Below are 15,926 nucleotides of genomic sequence, written 5' to 3'. Positions count from 1 at the left end.
ATGTTATAAACAAAGATATTATTCTTTTGCGTCAAATATTTGTAAGTTTTAGGAAGAAAGCCAAAAATACTCAACAACACCAAAAGTCGCTCAGAATTGCGTTTTTGGAGCTCTAATTTCAAAAAATCACTGGCCCTAATATTACAAAATATGGCCTTACAAATTGCTTTTAAGAATTGAGTTTAAGAAAATATTCACCCCCATGCCACCTTTCTTTAATATCACAAGCAATGGGTTTTTCAAACGACACTTACAAAAAATTTAAGTGGGAAAGCTCTTGAAAGTAAAACACTGCTTAAATTTTTGACCATAATTTTGAACAATTTTCCTGGGAGATGCTCCAGATCCTCCTATCCATAAAGTCTTCAAAGTTGGTCTAAAGCTGCGTTTTTGAAACTTCAATTTCGAAAACTTCAGGGGGAGAAGGAATTGATTTTAATCTATTTTAAAAATTAATTGATCGGAAGCAGTCTCTGAGCTCCCTCCCTTACCCTAACTTCAATAAACATGGCCTAACTCGCGTTTTAAGGCTAAAATTGCGTTTTAAAAACTAAAAGTTTCAAAATTTTGACCAGACACCTTTTGACCTTTTTTCCTATCCGATCAATAAAAAAAAAACATTTTTTTTTCAAAGTGACCCCTTAAAAAAATTTTCTTATTACGTCACTGCATGCAGGGGCAGAACTCAAGCAAATTTGGTGAGAACTAGACAAAAGAGAACTGCCTTTTGTTTGATTCTAAACAATTATATTCTCAGAAATTGTAACTGTTTCAATGATACAAAGGAAACAATTGTTTTGCAGACTGAGAGATGGGAATATTTTTGTGCCATAGAACAAAATAGAGAACCAGTGCAATGATTCTCTATTTTGTGTGTCTATGGCTGCGTATCTATAATACCTGAAATGAGAAGGCGCCGCAAGGCACCCCTCATTTCGTGTGAATGTTGTCGTGTTCTGTCAAAACGAGGGGTGCCTTGCAGTGCCCCCTCATTTTGTTTTGCCCGGGGTGATTGCCCGACTCGCCCCCCCCCCCCCCTTCGGGACGGCCCTGAGTAGTATCAAACTTGTGTCAAACTTGTCAGGCCTGATTACTGAAAAGGCTGAGGAAGCTGGAGCTCCCTCACAAAAATTTCAGAAGGACCAAATATGATTGTACTGTTTACTGCGATAAAAAGGTATTTACAAAGAGAATTCATCCATTACAATTAGTTTAATAACATATTTTGGAATAAGTTTAAAAAGCGAAGATGAATGGGGACAAATTACTTAAATTGTGGTCCCGAATGGTTATTTTTAAACTTAGGAGTAAAGTAAACACATCAGTACGGGCCAGTGCTTAAAAGTGTTTCAGTAGTGGCCACTTCAAGGTTTATATTTGAAAAAATATGATTCCAGATCTCCCAATGTATTCAAAAGGGCATCAAACATGCAACAGATTTTACCTCCTGCACGTTTGAACCCATTGGGAAACCTGGAGTCCTATTTTTTCAAATATAAACCTTGAAGTGGCCACTAATGGTGTGTTTACCTTAGACCATCTTTTTTACAATTTAATTAATTCTATGAAGTGATAAACTTGATATAACTAGTAACCAGAGATTTGCAGTGCAACCATGGAAAATTTCTACAAGTTAAAGTAGAAGGGAGAAAAATAAATTTAATCAGCAGGATCACTTTTGGAAATAATATCTGTGGCATTAGTGAGTTTATTTTCAATGTGCATAGAATTTAGAAAAATTCTTCCCACCAAAAGTCAGGGGCCTTTGAACTGAGACTGAATTTCCTCCTGCTCCGGAGGTTATTGGAATCCTGGTCCTAGTTGAATTGTCGACATGTGGAATTTAACAGTGCATGGGCACGCTCCTTACACCAGGAAATTAAATAATATCAGTAACACACTATGTAAAAGTGGTTCATTTATGTAAGCATTTGAACTTTCAGTTCATACTTAAACTTGATAAAATAAGAGCAATGTTTTTTGAAGAAAAAAAAAATAAATAAATAAATCATATACTGAATTATTTATCTTTTTTCTCTACTGAATCAAGATGTCTATTTAATTTTAATTGATTTGTGGAATTTTTTTCAAAGGTATATGAAAATTGTCAGGTATAAATAAAACTTTTTTGAGTTTTATAAACTTTTTAGAGATATTGACATTCTGAAATTTAACAAATTAAACAAAATGAGATGGGCTGGTCATTTTTAGAGAATGGAAAATGATAGAGATGCATTAAAGGTCTTCAATGCAGTCCCTTTTGGACAGCTACCAAGGGTTAGACCAAAAAAGAGATGAGTCAACTGTGTGGACACTGATTTTGATATCATTAAAATCAAAAACTGGAGGTCAATGGCGAAGAGTGGCAAAGAGGAGGACACACTGGTAGGATCTCCTAAAGAAGGCCAAGCCCCCCCCCCCTCCATAGACAGACTGTTGAGCCAACTGTGATGATGAAATAAAACTTCAATTAGCTATCATATAAATCAAGTTAGGTCATGTAAAACAAACTTACTGATAACCATGTATAACTTGTCTTTTCTTTTCTTTTTTTAAAAAAAGAAAATTCAACCACTACACATAGAGATCTTGTTCACCGATAGTTTTTAAAATGAAGTGCTCCATTTGACTTATTTGATTTGTAATCAACACTCTCTTCCTCTTGCGGTAGCATACTTGAAAAAAAATCAACTTTTTGATTTTGAAGAGATGTCACAATCTAAAATATATCCCTCTTCGTCATATTTAATAGAACTGTCTGCGTTTACTTCATTTTTTGATTCGTTGGAAACATCTAATGTTTCCTTTTGCTTAAAAAGGTTCAAAGTCCAATTTAAATCCTCATCCCACAGTTCTCTCTCAGTTGGATTTAGATGAATGGCTTTTGAAAAGCTCCTTTTAGCCTATAATAAATGCATACACATTAAGCTCAAGCAAATGTCTAGAATTTACAACAATTAAATCAAAAAACTTGGGAAAAGTGAAAAAAAAAAGATTATTTATGTTTTCATCATCATATATGATTCATAATTAATTATTATAATTTGCTCAAAATTAAGATTCAAGATTAAATATAAACCAATACAGTACAATAATTATTTTTCTTCTTTTCTTTCTATCTTTCTTTTTGAGTTCATGTCTACCATTTAACAAATATTAAGACAAAATGTTAAATATCTTACGCTTTGTTTTTTTTTTTTTTTTTTTTTTTTATTTAGTGATACATATTTGAGAGAACACTTGAACTCGATTTGGATGAAATTTTGCTCTTTGGGGAAAGATTTACCAAAAAAATCCTTTAATATATAGGGTAAGTACACCAATGCCCGGCCAGTCTCCAAAAGTTGGCCACAATGACATAAAACTGTTTATAAATACAAGTTTAGCTCAAAATTGGATGTGATGCATTCACAGGTTCATTTACCTATCCCCAATTATCAGCCAATAATAGCTAAGTTGTGGGCACATGTAGTAGTAATTTGTCATTTTATCTTAAATAGATTAAATATAAATTTCCCAAACTATGCCCCCAATGTAGCGTTGGCCCCGTGTCCCCCATGCTATGGGCTATGCCCGTAGTAAAAAATTAAAAGGTCTTTTGGTTCGCCTGTATATCTACAAATAATGTATTATGAATTTCTTGCCAATCGGCTGGTCCATGTTACTTTTCCACGTTATGATAACTTTGTAATTTACTCGTCCATCTTTCGATAATTTTGCTCGGGAAAGTGTTCTTAAAATTGGAATAGAAAAAGAACAAAATTGAATTTTCGAAAAATCTTTTCGAGGTGCACAACCTTATGCTACAAACTCATTCTGTGACGAATTTCATGAAAATCGGCTAAACAGTCTAGGCGCTATGCGCGTCACAGAGATCCTAACAGACAGAGAGAGATCTGGACAGAGAGACTTTCAGCTTTATTATAAGTAAAGAATACAATACGATAATATTTTTCTTTCTTTTCTTTCTTTTTTTCTTTTTCAGTTCATATCTAACATTTAACAATTACTAAGACAAAATGTATCTTACACTTAGTTTTTTTCTCTTTAGGGATGTATACATATCTGAGAGAACACTTGAACTAGATTTGGATGAAATTTTAGCTCTTTGGGGATTTACCAAAAAATTAGCCAAAATTAAAAAGAAGATTTACCAAAAAAATTCTTAATATGTATAGGGTAAGTGCACCAGTGCCCGGCCAGTCTCCAGAAGTTGGCCAAAATAACATAAAACTGCTTATAAATATTTCAAGTGTATATGTTTAGCTCAAAAATTGAATGTGATGCATTCCCAGGTACATTTACCTGTCCCCAATCATCATCCAATAACAGTTAAGTTGTGGGCTCATGAAGTAGTAATTAGTCATTTTATCTTAAGAGTGCCCGTCATCATAGTTTGACATTATGCTTATGAATATATCATTTAGAGGTTTTTGCCCAGAGAAAGTGAATGTTGATGGATATAAATTCATACAAATAAAATAAAATTCCATACCATTTCTAGCTCACCAATGCCTAGTTGTGCTCTTCCAAGAGTTTGATATGCAACCCACCAGCATGGGTTAAACTTTATTGCTTTTTCAGCGGTTTGAATAGCAGGAAAGTGGCAATTTAATTGCAGCAAAGCCTGACAGAAAAAAAAAAAAAAAACAGAATTTTATCTCAGCTACATGTTGAGAAACAATTTCTCCTTCTTTTCTTTTTCCATGGCAAGCAAAATTTCAGAACATAATTTAAGAAGAAAGCAAGCAACTTTCACATGGATTTAAAACATGTTGCACATAATTCATTCAAAAATTTTTATTATGTTTTTTAAATGCATACAATAAAATTAAAAAAAAAAAAAGTTGTGTTCTTACATTGAATTGAATAAGTCTTATAAAACATGAAATATACTGCCAGCTCAGTCAATTTCAGCCCGGGACTGCAGTTTCATGCTTATTAGCACTCAGCTATTGTCCTCGGCTGGAATTGACTGAGCTGGCGGTGTATTTCATGTATTTCTGCCTTAGCCTTGGCTATAGGGCGGTAACTTATTGAATAAGTCTTATAATACTTTTTTTCTAGCTAAACATTTTAGAACATTTGTTTTACTTTTCAATATGTTTCTAAACAAAATAATCTAAAAGCTTAAGGCTCTTCTATACCGTCCATCTTGGTTTTCGACGCTAATGCTTTCTCTACGGGAAAATCTGCGACCTATTCAAAGCATAACACGAGAAATTACTGGAATATTTTCATGCGGTTTGTTTTAAATGATGGATATGACACAGAACTAGAGATGCGCTTTATTATTTTTTCTGTAGTTATTTTGAAATTTTTTTAATAACATTTTAAAACTTTAAACGACTATTTTCACACGTTTGAAAAATGATATGGAAAAACGGAAAAAGGAGCGCAAGAGATTGAACATTTCTCTTTAAAAACATATTTTGAGTTTGTTTCTGAGACAATTTGTTCGATTGATATTCTCCACGGAGTAAAGCCTTATTTTCGAAAAATTCTGAAAAACTGCGAAAAACACGCCTTCCACCAGACCACACCCATTTCCCCCCACACCCCACTTTGAGGGACCACTTTCTCCTTTCCCCCAGGGTCTTTGGCTGCTTCTCCGCTTTTCCCCTCTGCCTCTCGGCAGGCAATAAACTGGATCCCTGCTGATGACCATTCATTCTTTGTCGTTTTGTGTGTTGGTCTTGTATCTATGTGACTCGACATCCGTTCTAAAAAGAAAACTTTTTTTTTCTGTATTCAGTTCTTCGATAAGTTTTTGAAATTATTTAGGTGATATATTTCTCAATGCTGTTTTAATAGAAGTACACCGTTTGAATGTAGAAGTTATTTTGTTTAAAGAATATGTGTAAATTACTGCATCTTATAATGGGAAAAAATGTGAGTGTTCTCGTTCGAAGATTCATATACATATTTCAAGAATTGTCATTGCTTGAACTTTTGTCTTAATCATTTGCACATAACCAAGATCAAAGAGCTCTACTCAAGCCCGCGCCAAGCCTGATCAGCGCCGTTGTGCAAATGTCTTTTGAGCGCCTTTATGCAGTGGCATTCGGCGAAAATATAGTTAACAGCTGGATTGACGTTTTGTAGACCAATATAACGTAGAAAAAAATACGCTTGGCATTTAATTTATTTTGAAAAAAATGTAAAAATGTGTATTTAATTTTGGATTACTGTGTGATTACAGTTTTACTTCATATCTCGAACTTATTTCGAGTTCAGTAGCTCCTCTGATATGCTAATGCGTTTAGGAAAAAGAAAATATTTTAAATATTAACAATTCTAAAATAGGGAAGGCATTGAATATGATATCTAAAACAAATACATTGTCCAAAGCTCTTTTTCTGACACACAAATTGTTAAAGAAAAAGGAGGGAAGAGGAATCGAGTAATTATGGTCAAGTCGTTACTTTTTGCAACTAAAAAGTTAGCCAAAATTGTAGTCTACAATATACCAATATTACGCACAAGTAAAATATATGCAAATATACTTACAATAATTTTTATATGATAACATGAAATAGTCGAATTTAAGCGAGCAATAATTAAAATTCTCAAAAAGACATATTGCACGAATTACAGTACAACATAGTCTCCTCAAGATCCAAAATGAAGAATAGAAAATTTCTCGCGTCTCATATGCTCAGCTTCGTGTACTATTAACCCTAAACAGCATTCACGCCTCCACATGAAGAAGAAAAATGATAGTGTATGCATTAACTAGCATCACGTGTTTTCAGTGTAAAATATTGCACTCTTGAAAAGCATGTTTAGACACACAACAAGGCAATATTTTTTCATTTTAGATAGGCAGCGAGAGGATTGCTTGTTTCAGTGAGCAGTGTAATTTCACCGCCACCATAAGATATAATTAGGGCCTGATGAACTCACGGTCCGGTAGGTCCATGGACCTGGGCACCACAATTTTAGGAGCACTAAAATGGGGGTAAATTTCTTTATTTCTTTCCGTTTTTGAAAACTTCCACACAAAAAAATTGCAGATATTCCTATGAGAGGGGGCACCAAATTTTGCCAGGGCCTGGGCATCACCTTGGGCTGAGCGGGCCCTGTATATAATGAAAAGTTCTTTTTCCTTCTTTGGTTGGAGAGATTCCCCCCATTTGGAACATTTTTGATTGGTAGTGAAAGGCGCCTTTTTGACTCTGGCGTCGTCGTGAGCCTCACGACCTCACACATAAGGACGGCGCGGCCATGGATCTACTATCTTAATTCACAATGGTTTTTTTCGAACTCTTTTAATGTTTCATTTTAGATAAAGTTTTTTTTTTTTACAATATCAATTTATCAGTCATGATAACTGTGTGAAAAAAAAAGGAAGGAAGGAGACTGCGAACAAGAAAGTTCACTATGGTAATACTGTCATCAGCAAGTATCTATCTTTTTCCCAGATAATTGTTTTTTCTCTTTTTTTTGAATTTTCACATTATTTTGTGTTCCTCCTATACTCAAGATGGAAAGGGATCACATTTGATTAATCCAATTATATATATATATATATATATATATATATATATATATATATTCAATTTCATGCATTTTTTTCCTCCCCTGTGACTTGATAGAGCCAAAGGTGACAGTATTTTTTCTAAGAATCAACAAAGTCATGATGAATGCAGCACCTCGTATCAAAATGCTTCTCCTTTGAAGATTGTACATATTTCAAGAATTATCATTACTTTTACTTTCGTCTTGATCATTTGCGCATGCTCACAATCAAAGAACTCTATTCACAATTTACAATGCATTTTCCGAACTCTTTTCAGGTTACATAAAGTTTATTTTTGCAAAGCGAATTTGTCTATCTTCGCAACTGCGTGAAAAAGAAATGAGACTGCGAACAAAGAAAGTTGAGTGCGGTGATACAGCCATCAACAAGTAATTTAGTACCTCACAATCTTTTTTCTCCGATGAATGTTTTTGGAATTTTCATATTATTTTGTTTTCCTCCAATACTCAAGGTGGAACAGGATCATATTTGATTCATTCAATTTCATGTATAAAGTGATGCATTTTTTCCGCCAGATAGCTATTTAAAACCCCAAGTGGAAGTAATTTTTCAAAGAATCAACAAAGCAATGACGCCTGCAGCACTTCATATCAAAATAATTCTCGATAGTTCAAGAAGTATCATTAGTTGAACTTTCGTTTTGATGATTTGTGCATGCTCACAATCAAAGAACTCTATTCACAATTTACAATGCATTTTCCGAACTCTTTTCAGGTTACATAAAGTTTATTTTTGCAATGCGAATTTGTCGATCATCGTGACTGCATGAAAAGAAATGAGACTGCGAACAAGAAAGTTCAATATGGTGGTACAGTAAAACCTGTAAAGTTGACCACCTTTGTAAGTTGATCACCTGTCTATGTTCACCGCTTTTGTCAGGAACGGAATTAGTCCTATCTTGTATAATGAAGGAAAACCTCTGTAACTTGACCATCTTTCTATCTTGACCACCTGTCTATCTTGACCACTAATGCACCCCAAATTTGGTTTGGAGTATTGTAAAAAACCCTTTGTAAGTTGACCACTTGGTTTATTTTTTAAAACTAAATTTAGCAAATTATTTTATTTTATTATTATTATTATTTTATAGCTTTCCAAGAATATTTTTGATACCATACCAGCATTTTACCAACTAAATAAAACAGCAGCATAACTAAACCTCCTTGTAAGTTTAACCACATGGGGGAAAACTACTAAGAACCCTTTTATTCTCCAAACTTGTTTTTCTTTTGTTGTTCTACTTGAGATTACGTTTTGTACTCTCTGTTCAATGAAAACATGCATCAGTAGAAAGGTACAAAGTATTTTTTTCCAGTTGCAATATTTTGTGGCAACACTGGAATTGTGCTAGAGTAAAAGTTACTTGCATTGCAGTATTTCTGGTGCAAGGGATTAAGAGATACAACATTTTTACTTTCAACTGCCTTTTAGAACTATGAGAGTCCAGTTTGTTGCTCTTTGTGTTATAGTTTTACTTAAAATGGCTTCAAAAAGAAAGTTAGTTGAACTTGAGATTGATAAAAAGTATGAAATATTAAAATTAATTGTAAAGGGAGAAATCCAGAGAAAATTAGCTGACACATATGGAATTTCCAAAACTAGTGTCTAATAAGTGCGCCAAACTTCAATAAGGAGTTATTTTGTTGAAAAGTAGATCATCATGGTTATAAATGTATTAAATGTATGTGAGAACAAAAAAAAAAAAAAAAAGCAAAAAATTTGTTATTTTGGATTAGCTATGAATTTTTAGGAACTATTAATATCAAATAACATTTTATAAACAATGATTTTTTTTTACTTCTTTTTTTGATCAATTTACTGAAATTTTAAATTAACATGACACATTATACATCATTCTGAGAAAAAAACCTCTAAAAATATTTGAATAACATTTTAAATTATTTTTGAAAGTAATGTTAAACAATGAAAGTAAGTTGAACGGAGAGAGTAAGTGTCAATATTAGTCAAAAAATGAATACATGGCGCAAAAAATGACAAAAAAAAAAAAAAAAAATCATTACCCCCCTTTATAAGTTGACCACCTGTCTAAGTTGACCACCAAAGTACTGCACCGCAAGTGGTCAACTTATACAGGTTTCATTGTACTGTCACATTAATTTAGGGCCACAGTACCCTTTTTCCTTGCTCTTTTTTTTTTTTTAAATTTTCATATTATTTTGTTTGCCTCCAATACTCAAGATGGAACAGGAGCATATTTGATTCATTTAATTTCATATATAAAGTCGTGCTTATTTCATCCCAGGTATCTCTTTGAAGCCATAAGCGGAGATATTTTTTCAAAGAATTAACAAAGCAATGATGCCTGCAGCATTTCAAATCAAAATAATTCTCGATAGTTCAAGAAGTATCATTAGTTGAACTTTCATCTTGGCCATTTGAGCACGCTCACAATCAAAGAACTCTACTTTCGCAATTTACAGTGCATTTTTCGAACTCTTTTCATGTTACATAAAGTTTATTTTTGCAGTGACAATTTATCAATTGTCACAACTGCATCGAAAAGAAATTAAACTCCAAACAAGAAAGTTCAGTATGGTGATATTCTCATTAGCAAGTAATTTAGTACCTCACTACGTTTTTTCCCCGATCATGCATTTTGACTTTTCATATTATTTTGTTTTCCTCCAATACTCAAAATGGAACGATATCAATTCATTTGATTTCATGTATAATTTTTTCTCACCTTTTGCACTTTGTTTCCCCACCTCGTTTGCCTACAACGAATGGGAACAAGAAAGTTCCTCATAGTGATAATTACTTCGGCACATAATTGAGTTCCTCACTGTCTCCACTTTCGAATAATGCTTATTTAATTTTGTGTCTTTTGCAATCTATTTTTCCTATAATTCTCGAGATTGAACATGATCATACATTTGATTCATTGAACAGATGCATTTTTTTTTTGTCATATGACAGTTTTGAACTTTAAACGAAAATCTTTTTCAAAAATACTAACAAAACCATGTTCCTTCCTTTTTTTAGGAAGAATTTTTTTCTCATTTCATGATTGATGGCAATCTTTTTACAATAGCGTTGTTGTTGGTACACGTAAATATTTTTCGAGACGCTTTCATGATAGATAACGTTTTTCATTAGTATACTGTGCTACTCACATTGTTTAATGCCACTCTATTTTCATAAGGAGTTTTATTTATTTCTTACTATGTGAACAAAATGTTTAAATAACAGAGAGTGTCAAACTGAAAGAAAAAAAATTCTTTGCCTCAAGATTAAAAAATCAATTTTTTATGATACGGAAATTCCTAAATACCACGTGCTGACTATTTTAAACCACTGTACGCTTTCTTACACTTTATTCATTCTTTTGAAGTATATTTAAACCATTAGAGTTCAATTATTTACGTTTTATTATATGCATTGGTAAAATTTGTGAACATATAATTTTTATTCTTTTAACAATACGCTCAATGAATTGAAATTATCTTAAAATGTTGATGAATAGGCACATCGACGACGATGAAGTAGGCTTTTATCCAAGAAAAACAACAGTAAAATTCCTAATTTGCATTCAGAGCGTGATAAAGGGCTTTTGTACGTAGTAACATGGCTTTTCTCAGATTTAAATCAAGTGTTGATTCTGCATGCAACTGTCAAAAATACTAAGCTCTGCAACAATTTGCTTTTAGCATTACTGAAAGGTGTCATTTCATTCTAATTATTTAGTACACGCGTATAAATAATGAAAGTCTTAGTGGGTATTTATCAGTGGCGTACACAAGGATCCAGGAGATCAGGACCCCTCCCATAGGTCTTGCTTTTTTCCCCAACTGATTACGATTCTATGTATTTTGTGCGTGAAATAATTTCAAACAAAGGTAACAATAACTTCTGTTTTAATAAGTGAAAAAATAAAACCCTCATGTTAAGAGATTTTTTAAAATATTGTGCACTTAGCCTGTGAGAAGAATGGGGATTATAAATGAATACACAGTAATAACTATGTTTTTAGTTTTGTGATTACAGATTAAAATGAGATCCTTTGAACTTGAATTCATTTTTTAATTATGAGAAAAATAAAAGCGTAAATTATTTAATTTCTGGTTATTTATTTACTTAACGCTAATTATTAATTCATTAGCTTATGTTTTACTGTTTTTGTTCTCGGGAATCGATAAAATCAAATCAATATGTTTGACGGCGTATTAATGGAATGAGACTTTCGACCTTGGACCCTCCCCTTAAAAAATTCCTGTGCGCTACTGGTAATATGGTATCCTTCTGATCACTAACAAGACAACAGCATTTTTTTTTCTCTTCCTGTTTTCTATCGTGCCAACATGCAGATTCGTCAGTTTTTTTCTTTCCTCTTTTGATGCGCAGAAAATTCATAGACAAAACAACAGTATAATTTTCTAATTAAAAACTGCACAGAAAATCCTTGTACAGGGTGTGAGTGTTTTCGAAAGATTTACTCTTTTTGCTTTTTTATTAAGTGTAACATTCATCAAACTAGCAATCAGCAAACCTAACTACAGAACTACCAAATGTTTTTATTTCATGCTCACACCGACATCCGCAGAAGTTCTTCGACATTTTTCTAGGATTGTTTTGCTTTTCTTTTCAAAAATAGTTTCAGAAATTTCTGTAAAAAGCAAAGCAATCTTTTATTGATAAAGTTATAAAGATCATCAGTGTTTCGCTCGCCCCGCTCCCCCTCATTTATATATTGAAAAATACATAAATGAATGAACTGAACAAATAAATATAAAACAAATTTTAAAAAAATGAAGATTATGCCGCCCATGAATTGCAAAACAAATACAGAATTCGATTTGAAGAGTAAATGTGGAGAATTGTCCCGCGGTTCCAAAGTTTTCAAGTAAAAGTGAGAAGGGTGGTAGAATGGAATAGGAGAATTGGATTCTTTTTTCTTCACCCTCATACTCGTGAGTTCTTTCCGCTACGCCGATCTGTTGTCGTGGTGGGAAACAGGCCGGAGGGGGGAGGGGGAAATGTTTTGGAACAGAATCGTTCTTTTAGCTCTCTGCCCTCGTCCGACCGCAAAGGAGTACTGATGGGGACAGCTTAGATTTACGACTGTCCTTTCAACAACTCAATGATTGACGCTGTCCATCATGAAATCAGACCAATTAGAAGTGCAAAAAAAATCGAGTTAGACCCTCCCAGATACACCCCTTGTGTTGCCACAGATTCTGCGATTTCCCCGAGTAAGATTTTACGGAGAGGTTTAGAAGAGCCTTAACACATTTTCTGGATGGAAAAAAAGCTCCTTGTAACTTTATAGCACCCATACAAAAATTTTGTAAATTACAGTTTTGATAATAAATGTTGATTTTATCAATTTTTGTTTCTGTACCAAAGTAAAAATTACTTCTTAGCTCTTCAGCAGTGCAACAATAACATAAAAAAACTCATATGTTATATATATATATATATATATATATATATATATGTGTGTGTGTGTGTAAGGAAATCATGAGTAAACAGTTGAAACTTTGGACATTTAAATAAAAATTATATAAAAAATATTTTGTTAACTACAAAAAAAAAAAAAAGAAGAAGGTATTTAATTTGATTTTTTTTTATACCTACAACCTTCAGAGGTATAATTCATTCATACATTACCTGAGCTTTCATTTCCAAAATTTTGTCATCTGTAGGCAAATAGCTAAGAGCTTTATCCCATTCGATTATGGCTTCCTCAAATCTGAAAAATTACAACCATAGATTGAGGATAAAATTTTCACTTTAGTGGGGACATTAATTATGGGAAAGCAATGTTTTAAAAACTCAGCAAGTTAATTTGCATGCTGCTCTAAAGTTAATCTACCCTTTTATCGATGTTTAAAGACGCAAGTTTCGAAAAAGAGATTTTTTTTTTGGGGGGGGGGGGGGGGCGTCTCTGAACTGTTTCCATTTTTTTAACACTGAAGATATCCTAAAATTATGTTATTAAAACATAAACTCAAAAATTTTCGGTTTGAGTCCCAGACTCCCAAATGCCACCAAATATATGATAAAGTTGAGATTTTCCAATTTAATTTCAAAAATTTTGTCAAGGTAGGGCCGGGTGCACTCCACTAACTCTCTAGTTCTAATGCCACCAAAAATTGACTAAAACTGAGTGTTTTAAGACTTCATTTCCAAAAAGTTTTTAGAGATCCTTATGCTCTAAACCTCCCCCCCCCCCCCCCCCCCCCCGTCCCCGACATCATCTTATGATTCATGTTATAAACTCAGTCCATTTGTTTTCTTCTTCTATTTAAAAAATTGGAATTTCATATAGGAACTTGAAGGAAGATGGGTGTGGTGGGTGGCAGTTTCAAGTCTTTGTTCTGCCCCAGAAATATCGAGGATTTAACACCATAGCCAGACTGATAAGTGATAATCTATTTTTGTACTGATCAATTTACTGATTTGTTACAAAGCATTCTTTATTTCCTTCTTTGTATTTCTTGTTAAAATTACCCTTAAACTCACAATATTTAGAGGGAGACTAGTTTTGCCAATATGGAGAAATCATGAGTCGGTTCAGAGTCGTGTCCAAGGGGAGGGTTTTGAGGGTTAAACCCCTCCCATTGGAGAAAAATAATAAACCAAAAGAAGAAAATGCATGGCTAACTTTTATAACTTTAATGTGAAAGTTAGGGCTTTACCAACTGGAATAACATTTTGGGAAAACTATAATGAAAGAACTTCTGAATGATTTGTCAATTCAACACAAAGCATTATCAGCATTAATATTGCTTAAGGAGGTTATGATAAATGTGGTATATGCTGCAGTTGATTGTATTTGGTGATGTACTTGATGTACATCAGTGATTGTATCTACAATAAACTCTTCCTTGTTTAGATTATTAAACATAATAGCAGAATATGTAACCTAATATAGGTACATGCTACAATATAAAAAAAATCTGTGGACAGTTTTTATAACTAATCGCAATATACCGCATAGTGAACAGATTTGATTAAAAAAGAAGCAAACAAGGTCGGTTTAAACAAATATATATAAAATGAAGGAATACTGCTGCTCTTTACACAGCAAGAATTATTCTTCTGGGTGGGGGTGGGGGATACAGCAGTCCTTACAGGTCTATAAATGCCATGCTGGGAATGGCAATTGAACGTAAAACGAAAGTTTGTGGTGGATAGAACTCTTACCCCCCTTTCCTGCTCCTGTAAAGATGTAGAATCTTTAAAACTCCTCCCTGCATGAAAATCTAGACACGGGGTTAGTCGTTTTCAGCAGTTAGTTCAATCCGGTCCTGCTTTCAATCCTAAAACACATGCAGCAGTATTTTGTTGAATTTATGCTTTAATTATGTTTTCTATCACTTCATTTTTACTGCTTCTGCAAAAAGACAATTTCTTCATTTAATTACTCAATAAATGAAACAAATTGAATATAAATGACTTACTTGTGCTTTTCAGCCAATTTTATGCCTTCGGCTTTAAGTTGTTCAATTTTAAGTTTTACGTCAGAATGAAATAGAAGTTTCTTGTGTTTATACTTTTTTATGCTGAAATTATTTTGGATTATTTTAATTTCAAAGGAAGAATCATCTGGGTCAGCTTCAAAAGTTGGAACATTTTTTACCAGATTTGCGCCAGCTTTTCTTTTCCATCCAAATGCTGTCATTTCTTGAGAAACTTTATGAAAACAGAGTATGATATCTATAATAACTAACTATTGGTATGAGTGTTATGTGAACAAAATCCGAGTAATCGATTCAAATCACTCATTCAGTTTGAAGAATGCAATGAGATTGTTAGTTTACTATACTAAGCTATACCTACATATCAGATCAAATTTGTTGAAGCAAAGCACGCGTTTTAGTTAAGTATATAGTTTTTGACATACACGCCACTAAAATTTGTAATAGTTCTTTTCTTTTTTCAAAACATTAAAAATCAGTGACTTCTGTTTGTTTACAAAGTTTCATCTACAAATAAAGTCACAGTTTGACAATAGAATTTGAAAAACTGAAGAAGAAAATTGGTTTACGTTCGACTAGCCCAATCCGTAGCGACTGGTTAGCTGATCACGTGACAGCTAATGATCAAGTGCTTCAATCAACGAATCAAAAACTTGTAAGAGTGGTAACCGGTGCGGAATCCGGTTGATCATAGAACACTGCGGTTAGTACCGGTTGCTCACCGGTAGACTGGTAAGGTTTGTCGAACGCAACCTTGGCTTATTAGCATATTCACTATTTCAATGACTAAAAGCTAATAAGAAAGCATAATAAACAGAATTTTATGATATTTTTCCCTTTGCAAAATATTGGAGAGAATAAAATTTAATTCTTGTGCAAAAAAAAAAAAAAAAAACTCTACTAAACTTATCGATTTTAATTTGGCAACAGTGAACTTTGTT

At 33.1% G+C, this 15,926-nt stretch overlaps 1 protein-coding gene across 1 annotated transcript; it reads right to left on the bottom strand.

The window, feature by feature from the left end:
• Positions 1–2,687: 2,687 nt before the first annotated feature.
• LOC129216600 (tetratricopeptide repeat protein 33-like) lies at positions 2,688–15,417 on the bottom strand. The gene is made up of 4 exons (XM_054850815.1): positions 14,968–15,417; positions 13,172–13,253; positions 4,496–4,627; positions 2,688–2,903 (listed from the first exon to the last, which is right to left on the bottom strand). Exons 1-4 carry the CDS (start codon positions 15,186–15,188, stop codon positions 2,688–2,690), a joined length of 651 nt encoding a protein of 216 aa, XP_054706790.1. The 5' UTR covers positions 15,189–15,417.
• Between the last annotated feature and the right edge of the window lie 509 nt (positions 15,418–15,926).

This window comes from Uloborus diversus, chromosome 2, assembly GCF_026930045.1.
Source record: "Uloborus diversus isolate 005 chromosome 2, Udiv.v.3.1, whole genome shotgun sequence".
In the NCBI taxonomy this organism is placed as follows: Eukaryota; Metazoa; Arthropoda; class Arachnida; order Araneae; family Uloboridae; genus Uloborus; species Uloborus diversus.
The sequence above is the reverse complement of the archived record's forward strand: the minus strand, read 5'-3'. Positions and strand labels throughout refer to the sequence as shown.

Excerpts from the sequence above, each read along its gene's own strand:
- LOC129216600 (XM_054850815.1), bottom strand. The coding sequence starts at position 15,188 with ATGACAGCATTTGGATGGAAAAGAAAAGCTGGCGCAAATCTGGTAAAA. Across the intron at positions 13,254-14,967 it reads AAATTGGCTGAAAAGCACAA|ATTTGAGGAAGCCATAATCG; the intron begins GTAAGTCATTTA and ends GTAATTTTTCAG. Across the intron at positions 2,904-4,495 it reads GCATTGGTGAGCTAGAAATG|GCTAAAAGGAGCTTTTCAAA; the intron begins GTATGGAATTTT and ends CATTTATTATAG.